The sequence below is a fragment of the Octopus bimaculoides genome, chromosome 11 (assembly GCF_001194135.2).
Source record: "Octopus bimaculoides isolate UCB-OBI-ISO-001 chromosome 11, ASM119413v2, whole genome shotgun sequence".
Classification (NCBI taxonomy): Eukaryota; Metazoa; Mollusca; class Cephalopoda; order Octopoda; family Octopodidae; genus Octopus; species Octopus bimaculoides.
This window is the reverse complement of record NC_068991.1, coordinates 497,338-507,528: the sequence shown is the minus strand read 5'-3', so window position 1 is coordinate 507,528 and position 10,191 is coordinate 497,338. Positions and strand designations below refer to the sequence as shown.

The 10,191-nt window shown below is 37.1% G+C and overlaps 1 protein-coding gene across 4 annotated transcripts in view; it reads right to left on the bottom strand.

Moving 5' to 3' along the window:
* LOC106881844 (membrane-associated protein Hem) overlaps nucleotides 1-10,191 on the bottom strand; it is a 60,586-nt gene that overhangs the window by 22,016 nt on the left and 28,379 nt on the right. For all 4 annotated transcript variants that reach the window (XM_014932355.2, XM_014932358.2, XM_014932356.2 and 1 more), the window contains exons 17-26: nucleotides 9,633-9,778; nucleotides 8,541-8,673; nucleotides 7,171-7,290; nucleotides 6,862-7,001; nucleotides 5,957-6,088; nucleotides 5,614-5,729; nucleotides 5,197-5,302; nucleotides 4,835-4,971; nucleotides 3,640-3,737; nucleotides 2,165-2,258 (exon numbers count right to left, since the gene is read on the bottom strand). In XM_014932355.2, coding sequence (XP_014787841.1) covers nucleotides 2,165-2,258; nucleotides 3,640-3,737; nucleotides 4,835-4,971; nucleotides 5,197-5,302; nucleotides 5,614-5,729; nucleotides 5,957-6,088; nucleotides 6,862-7,001; nucleotides 7,171-7,290; nucleotides 8,541-8,673; nucleotides 9,633-9,778 — 1,222 coding nt within the window. The remainder of the gene's footprint in view (nucleotides 1-2,164; nucleotides 2,259-3,639; nucleotides 3,738-4,834; nucleotides 4,972-5,196; nucleotides 5,303-5,613; nucleotides 5,730-5,956; nucleotides 6,089-6,861; nucleotides 7,002-7,170; nucleotides 7,291-8,540; nucleotides 8,674-9,632; nucleotides 9,779-10,191) is intronic.

Genomic DNA, 10,191 nt, shown 5'->3' with positions numbered 1-10,191 from the left:
TATATATCATCATTTAGCATCTGTTTTCCATGCTGGCATATATTTATTTGAGTACCAACACTTCCATGTGGCACACTCAAACAATTGTGAAGATCTCTACACATAAAACCATTGGTTGCCTTGTTAACCCACAAATAAAGAATATCTACCCCCCAATGCAGTGTTGAGCACTCATTCTCACTGTTCGATATCAGCACACACGCACACACAAGAACAGACTAAAGATAAATAGTTTGAAATATATTAAATCTAAACACCAACTATTTAATATGAAACAGTTAAGCAAAATATTTCATCTTCAAATGCAGAGTTAATCAATCATAAAACCATTAGTTGAACATCTGTTAGCATTATCCAATTCTAAAACACACAGGTAGATACATTACTATATAATACATACATTATTATATAAAACACATCAATACACACACATATCCAAATTAATATATACTTTATTAGTGAGTAGTAAACACACAGGCACATACAGACCTCTTTACTTCTATTTTAGAAAAGAACAAGGAACATTCCACTTTCCAACATGGGGGATGCAAATATTGCTGCCAACGCATCAAACTTATTTTGCTAAATATGCAACATGTTTAGATTTTTCAGAATTTTAGTTTAAACATAATTTCAAGGATTTCTTAAACATCCATGGTAGGATAGGTGATGAAGGAGAATTCATACAATTAAGAAGGACAATTCTATGGTTAAGGAATTGCTTCATGCCACAGACATTACTGCATTGCATGGGAATCATACTCTTTCACTGGCTTCAATAATTGGACAGTTGCCAGAGTGGTGTAGCATGGGCACAGCCACTGGAGTAGTTGCTCTGAGCACTAAATTTTTAGTAGTGCAAAATTTCAAAAGGTAAAAAAAAAAAATAGTGATAGTAAATAGAAGGAAAATAAGGTGCTAGCAACCCATGCTATGCTACTCAGTGGCCATGCTGGGGCACCACCTTTAAGGACATGGTGGATTGGAATAACACTCAAAACTAGATTTGTGCTTTCGACCTCTCAAGAGCCATAAAAACAACAACCAAACAGCACAGTTATTTTCCCCTTCACCACAACACAAATAGTGTAGTTTGTCGGGAAGGACTGAATATAGCCCCAGGCTTTGACTAGAGGAAGGTCAAGGGTCAGTTGTTGTTGTTATTGTTTAGAAAATCGATTCCATCATCTCCAATGCTCAACTAATCTTTTAATGACCCCGAAATGATAAAAAGCTTAGACAAAATGCTGCCAAGCATTTTGCCTGCCAACGATTCTACCAGCTTTGCTGCGTTGAGTCAGGGTAATAATATTAGAGAGAAGTGAGAAGAGAACATTTCAAATTCTGTTTAAAAAAAAAATCCCTTAAAATATGGAGATTTTCAAAGAGTTTCATTGTGTCAGTTCAGCAAGTTGTCAGGGAGAAGTACCCAAAGCTTCTGGGAATATAAGCTGTGTTAGAGCGGTACCCTCCCTACAGTGGAATTGAGAAGATCAGTTGTAAAAGAGTAGGAGCCTCTTTACCAAGACAGTCACATTAACTCTACTGGTAAAGATACACAGACTCAGTCCACCTAGCTGTAAACAGGTATCATTCACAGCCAGAAGCAATAAGAACACTATTGGTTTATTGAAATTCTTTTTTGTGATGCAATGCAGACAAGGGTAAACTCAACAACATTACTCAAAATCAGATCTTTCTAATATTGACCTCTGAAATGTTGTTTAGACCTATGTCAGCTCTGATCAAAAATATTTCATCCATGTAGAACTTTATTTTCTAATGTGTCCCTTTCTTCAAAGTAGCAGGGTGTGAGTTGAAGATTTGGCTGCTGTGCAAGGTACAGGAATGAAAGATAGTGCAAGGGGGAAGACAAAAGAGAAAGAAAAATGGTAGATGGATGGATAAAAGTAGACAGACAGATGGCTAGATGGATAGATAGATGGATAGGTAGAAATAGAGACAGACAGACGGAAGAGAGATAGAGAGGTAGAAAGCTAGCATGCAAGATAATAAGATAGGTATTTAGCTACACATGTGTGTGTGAATGTGTATATATATATATGCACACACACACATATAGACCAGATGGCTTACTAGCTAGCTAAGATAATCAGAGCTAATTAAAGAAATAGATATAAAGAGAGAGAGATGTATTACTTACTCTGCAGTTTACGACATAACTCCCTCATTGTATCTGGCTTGTCAAAACTAGTTCGAAGTAGCTGTAAAGTTTCCTTATTGGCAATAACAAGTTTCTAAATAGAGAAAAAGAAAGGAAATGAAAACCCAATATTAAATATACTGGAAACCATTGCAAATTCCATCATTTTACAAAAGTGTTTACAGAGATTTCAATGTCCCATGTGAAAGAATTACTGGGAGAGAACAAAAATCTCACCAGTATTTACACTTGACCAATATTCTTAATCGCAGACCACAATCATCACCAATATAATGTGAATTCAATTCCTAGCAGCAGACCAATGTCACAGAGGTGTTGAGTTGACAGACGCAATATGCTTAGCTTTCTACAACACAGTCAACAACTCTCCAGGTTACTCAATAACTCATTCAGTGAAGCACAGTCAGAGCAGGTTACACATGTCCAGCCCAATGTCCAGTCTACTTTTGTACATCGGATGGTGGAGACTAGCAAGGCTGGATTCAGCTGCAACATAACAGATTTTCCCCCCTTTCTACTTGTCATTGGTCACATGCAATACATTGTAGTTTTTAGGATAAATAAGTCAGGGAGTTAATGGCAGAGATTCTGTTGCTTACAAATTGGACTTGTTGGCTACAAATGTTACTCAATATTTATCATTTATGGTGTGTGTATCGTCATCATTATCACTGATTAATATCCGTTTTTCCATGCTGGCATGGGTTGGACAGCTTGATAAGAACAGTCAAGCCAGAAGACCCCCACCAAGTTCTTTGTCTGCTTTGGCATGCTTTCTACAGCTTTCTAACACCACGCTTTTTGCGTGACACCAGCATTGGTGAGGTTGCCAAGTACTTGTAAGATAAGACCCCCCTCATCTGAGTGGGGTATAGACTATGATAGCGGGAGAGAAGCAAGTATCTTGCTGAAAAGGTGAATGCATGGCTTGCCCACCTGGAAGGTGACATACACACACACACACACACAAACATGTATATATATATATATATATATATATATATATATATATATCATCATCATCGTTTAACGTCTGTTTTCCATGCTGGCATGGGTTGGACGGTTTGGCAGGAGCTGACCAGCTGAAGGGCTGTTCCCTGTCTGTTTTAGCATGGTTTCTATGGCTGGATGCCCTTTCTAATGCCAACCACTTTATATGTCATCTCCTCTGCAAGTCTCAATGTCTGTAGATCTGTTCTCACCACTTTGTCCCACGTCTTCCTGGGTCTACCCCTTCCACACGTTCCCTCTATATATATATATTTCCTATATCAAAGATGACAAATTCTCATCTGAGCATGTTTAGCTGTGAGTAGATGCCATTGGAAACGTCCAAAACATGTGAAATGCATGATGTATGTTGGTAAAGAAATTCTTTTATCTAACAGCAATGCTGTCTAAGCAAAAGCAAACAAAGAAACAATAAAAAACAATATAAAATAAAATACTGAAACCTTAAGTTCATCTACTTGGTTGGCCACATGAATCATCAACCTTTCGGACATGTATTTCATTCCATAGGGACCAATAAGTTCTGCCAGAGCCTTTAACTCTGAAAAAGGAAACATAAAACGGTTTAATAGGGATTTTAAATACTAAAAACAGAGTATTGTGGGTAGCTGATTGACCTAAGTATATGACAGGTACCATTTTAGCAGCCCTGGGAGACTGAATGGTAAAGTTAACCCTCAGCAGAAAGATTTGAAATCAAGCCAAACATGGAAACTGACATGTTAGGTATGCATCACACATACACACACATGGGTACGCATATGCACACATACATATATGTATGTATACAGGAGTGGCTGTGTGGTAAGAAGCTAGCTTCACAACCACATGGTTCTAGGTTCAGTCCCATTGTGTGGCACCTTGGGCAAGTGTCTTCTGCCATAGCCTCGGGCTGATCAAAACCTTGTGAGTGGATATGGCAGATGGAAACTGAAAGAAGCCCATCATATATATATATATATATAACTGAAGCAGATAAAAGATACATGTAAGTATGCATACATACATACAAATGTGTAGTGTGTACATACATACATCGATATATGTACGCAACTGTAGTGGTTCAATCAAATGAACTGCCTCCTCGTTATATAACAACTGAAGTAGTTGTGTATACCATGGACATTCATATCCTTAATGTAATTTTCAGATGGTTTGGCAAAGTATATATGTGAAGGTTGTCCCTTTGAGACCATCTGATGGACTTGCATTCAATCTTTGTTGATCCCATTTTACTTATGAATCTTGAGTTGACCTGAAGCTAAAGTTTCAAACATTTGCCTAAGCTGCTATGCAGTGATTTTGAACCTGGGATTTCATGATTTTGTATGTGTATTGTATACATATGACATCCATGTCCATCTATGCCTATGTATACAGACACTGGCATGTACAGGGTGTCCACAAAGTCTGGGTACATGGGGATTAACACATACTTCAAGAAATTATTATTTCTTATATTCAATTGGTTATGTTATGATTTTATTTACTCCACGTACCCAGACTTTGTGGACACCCTGTGTATTGAACAAGCGACTAAGTCACTCTATGTGAGGACAAGGCAATGTATCAAACTCCACTGATTGTTGTGGGATTAGAAGAGACAGGGCAGAGGTAAGAGGCTAAATAATGGCTCACCTGTTAGATCGGCATATTCCTCAGCTATGAAAGGAACTTGTCCTTCGGTGGTCAGACTCACAAAAGCCTTCTGGTTAGGAGAGTAGACAATTTGGCCAATATTACAGGTTACTTTCCACATGAGAACTTCAAGATACCTGAAAGAAGACAGAGTAGTAACAACGATAGGATTCTGAGAATGTTGTGACACAAAGTAGCATGTAACACAAAATAGTGTAACATAGAATGTTGTGATATAGATTTAGTGACAGAGAATGCAATCAAACAAAACAGACACAGAATGTAGTGACACCGGAGAGAGAGAGAGAGAGAGTGGGAAGAGAGAGAGACAGACAGACAGACAGACAGAGTTAGTTACTTACCAGACTGTATAATTGAAGGTAATTGTTTTCTCACCACTGAAGCCATCTGATGGCTGAGTTTGTTGAGGTAGAACATTGTTGAAAACCCGAGCAATATCAATAGACACTGGAATTAATTAGCAAATTATTAATTAGATATAAAAAACTAATTAACTAAAAAAGCAAGTACAGTTAAGAAATTTCATTACAATAATAAGTTTGTGGATACAAAGTGACAGAAAGAAGATATGAATGAGAGGCCGTTATGGTGAATGATAATTACATATAATTAGTGTGGCACCAACAGAGCATGCTTAGAAATAAAAGAAAAATCATGTTTTCAAAAAGAAGGCCAGTTGTGTCAGGTAAGATATGAGGTCAACATCATCAACCTTATTATAAGTTCTCAATGCTCTCAAAGACATTCAACCAACTTACCATAATTCTCAATGCTCTGTAAGACATTCATCATTGCCCGCACACCACTCAGTAGTTCTGATGGTTTAGCTATTTCATTAGTTTCCGGGTTATACATCATCATTCCAACCAAAGCCCTACAAAAATAAACAACAACATTAGTACAAAGGCACATATTTCAGCAGAAAGAGTGTTTAAGCTGAATGGTGGTGATGGTGATAATAATGGTGGTGGTGGTAGTGACAACAATGACAATTATGATGGTGGTGGTGGTGATGGTGGTGAAGATAACTGTTTTGGCCTGGATTGCTTTCAAAAAGATTGCAGTGGAACGTTTAAGGTAAACCTTATTACAGATACTTACTTGTTGAATCTGGCTTCCAGTAGCTGCAGGAAGAATTCTCTTGGTACAAATCCATGATCACGGACTTGGATGATGTTACAATAATTGAGGGCAAAACAAAGTTCTGTAAGCGCCATATGCAGTTTATCCATTCTGGTAAAATAAAAATAAATATATTTAACAAACATTACATAAAACATGATGATGAGATTCAACATGAAAATAACATTTTTTAAAAATCCATTAAAACACAAAAGAAGTGTTAGGTGTAAAGAATTTATACCAATATATAACTGGTATCAACTCTAGAGAGATTTGATCTGAGGGTTAAAAAAAGGACAGATTAAAGAAGTGTAGGATGCTATTTGTTTTGATACAAAAGAATTAGGGTTATTTAAAGAGACCTGAAGAGTTAGATTCATAAACGGAAATGAAAAAAGGGGGAGCTGTGATAGTCATGCATTTCCAAAGGACATTCGTAATGGAAGTGATTTCAAATGAAGATAAAAACAGAATCACAAACTGTGACAGAGCTGGAAAAATACACCAATGATAATTGATGTCAATTGAGATTTAGTTACAATTAAATTACAATTTAGTACAGAAAGAGAGCAAGCCACCTGGCGTCATAGAGACATTTCATCATGTCTACACAGACAGGTGACCATCTCCTATTCATTATGCCACCTTGTCTGGCATTAGGAAGAGCATACAGCTGTAGAAAGATGCCTTGGGATACAATGTGGTCCTTGGACCAGTCAGATCCTTTCAAACCATCCAACCCATGCCAGCATGGGATATGAATGTTAAATGATGATGATGTCACCACATCCCACATCCCACAGGCTGTCATCATGCTTACCATCTTCCGACGGTCGGTCCCACCCAGTTCCTCTCAGCCACATCCCTACCCACACAGTACTCACCGAGTGAAGTTCTCTCTGTTTTTACGTATACTCTCTGTACCAGGTTTCTCTGGTTCCTGAATGGCTTTGTTCTTCTTGTCTTTGGCTTTCCTACGTTGGTAAGATTGGCTGATAGCCACTGCACTATGCTTGGGCAGCAGCTGTGGAAAGAGACAGAGAAATTACTTTCAGTGAACTTACAGAACTGCAGAAGACATCACAGAATATATATTCTACTCTTTAACATACACTTTGATAATAATAATAATAATAATAAACACATTCTTAGTGATAGTAAAAGTGGAGAGATGTGATAAAACTGTTACTTACTTTGTAACTGAGTTGACACTGCTCTTCACAGATGTGTGTGATTACTTGGTTGACCTCCTCAGAGATATCCTTCAGGAACCAATGAGCATACTGTACACTACTGGTGCCTATGGAATGTCTCTGCACAAACAAACCGAAAAGCATATATATAATTATACATATACACACACATATATGTATGTAGGTATATTGTACAAATATATAGAAAGCAAAATATACCGTCCAGTACATCGATTTGTGCTTGCAAGAAATGGTTGGTGGGTGATAGAGATGGAGTGATTAGAGAGCAGGGTGGGTTTGATAGAAGTGGTTGGTGTTAGAAAAGATAATATAATCATTATAAGTAGTTTAGTGTCAAGGTTCTGCAAAATGTAAAATGTGAGTAGGATGTCTTCAGAGAGATAAAAGTAGAGATTAGCAAACATTTGTTACATAGACATCTATCGAAAATGGATAAATACATGCTTGAATATATGCACACACACACATTGTGTTTTTAGACTGTCTTCAGCTAAAACAGAAATAAATATTTAACAAATCCTAATTGAATCTATAATGTAACAATTAATAATTGGAAAGAGAAAAGATTCCTGTCAACTTTCTATCCACAATATCATTATTATAACTTTTATGCTATAGAGAGAAAATCTAGTTGTGTATGTCTCACTAGATGTGATCCCTTCCTGATCAGTCCATTGTTTATCATTAGACATGACCTCCCTCTATTCACTAGAGAGTGTATCACTAGACATAGTCTCCCTCTAGCCATTAGAGAGTGTATCACTCCTTCTGAAGGTTACAAATACACATTTGTTTTCAAAACATCAAATGACATTGTTGTTTCATTACATTAACTATGGCTGCTCTGCTTTCTGTTTATTCCAAAACGTAATGTTCAGTGATCTTTTATTGTGAGCGCTGAATGTGTATGAGCAGCGACAGTCCAACAAGGGCTTTCAACTCAGTACGGGAACTGTTTTACTCTTTGAAACTGTCTGCAAAGGGGATTGACTGAAGATAGAGTTAGATGCCTGACAATATTACACAAGTTTATAACATTGTTCTGTTGAACAGACTGACCACTATTGATGCAATGCTAGTTTCCCAACGTTTGCCGATGTCAATTATCATTACTTTGTCAGGTTGACTGATTATAAATGCCAACCATAATTAACATTCGTAATATATTTGTTCCATTTTGAAGATGGGAAGAAGCAATTTGAGGGAGATTTTCTGCTATTTCTAGCCAAGTCCTCCTATTAGCTTGTGACTATCTCTCTAAGCACATTTGAATTTTTACTCCTAGTATTACTTTGTACAGCAACAACAAGTGAGTGTGTGAGATGTGGAAATGCTTGACGTGTTCTTACCTCTTCTGGACATAAATCATGTGTAGCATTCATAAAATGTCCACATATCATAGGGAAGACAATGCTGTATCTGTGTTGGGCTGGGAACTCCATGCATAATTTGAACTGATGCTCAAACAAAGCAGTGTAAAAACTGGAAAAAAAGAAAGAAGAAGAAATCTCATTAATGGAGTTGATCCAACTTGTTCCAATCAATGCAAAACCAAAAAAACCACAACGAACCTTAAACATGCTAACCAGAAACAGGAAGCATAACAACCAGTTATAGAAATATAGAAAAAACCCCCAAAAAACAACCCATCATGGTGTCTTTCTAGTGACAAATTTGTCAATGTAATACAGAAGGGAAAATGTTTTAACAAATGTCTACTTTCCATGCTTTCTTAAAATTCTAAAACCAAATCAAATAAACTCTGAAGTTTGTCATGTGAGGAGGAGTGAAACAAATGCCAAACTGTGTTCAAGAATGTCGAAGCTGGTGATGCTAATTCAGTTCAACCTAGAATTTATTCAAACAAAAGACTTAGTTCCTATGAATTCTGGAGAAGTGAAAGTATGAAGAAAATGGTATGGACATCAACCAGAAAGTGTAACAGAGAACAACCGGTATAAGGTGTTACGGGACTTTAATGGTGGGGACCGATCACAAATTCCATGCATGGTGAAGAGATGGAGAAGGGGAAGAAGAGAGTGCCTCATCACAGATGCGGCAATATCTGTGGACATGAATGTAGCAGTCAAAGAAGAAGAGAAAATAGGAAAATACCAGGATTTGGGAAATCTGAAGACTGTGGAGGGTTTCTAGTAATCCCAAACGTTATAGGTGCCCCAGGGACTGTCACCAACAGACTTGGCAGTTTCTTTACTGAGACTTCTCTATTGGGAACAGCAAGGAATGTAAGAAAGGTCCTTGATATTAAAGGTTGTGACTTGGTATCAAAGAACACTGATTTTGAATGTAAAACATTCAGGCACACCATGAATAATAATAATAATAATAATAATAATAATAATTGAAATACAAAAACAGTATTTGTTACAAGAAATGAGATGTAAGTGCAATAGGAGGAGATCCAATGAAATCAACCATACCAATATATAGACAAATCAGCCGTTTCTATGAGCATTTCATCCAGATAATCCACCATTTTAGTATGAAACACAACCATATTTAAATGTTTTGCCATGTCACCCTGGTCTTGCAGTTTAATAGCTGATTTGCTCATACTAGTATATGCCTGGTGGGAGACAGAGAACAAGGTTAGACAGCTGGAAAAAAAAACAACAACAACAACAAAATAAAAACAAAAATTTCTTTCGTACCTAAATACTTTTGATGTAACTTTTTAAGTTCTCTCATTCACACACACACACACACGCTATCTTTCTGGGTTGCACTGTTCATGACTGTTGGGGGTAGGGTTAGGGTTTACACTTTGTACAATGGCATACTGACCTTGGAAGGGCTTCTGTCATTCAAACCCGTACAAAGACAATTGCCTTCTGATAAAATCCTTTAAATCCATTGACTGCAAACATGGGAAGAATTAAGGATTCTCCCGGCCCTTTCATACTTACACATTAACAAGAACACACTATTACAATCTCAAAATCTTTAAGGTTTTCAAAGACACTTACAACCCCCCCCCCC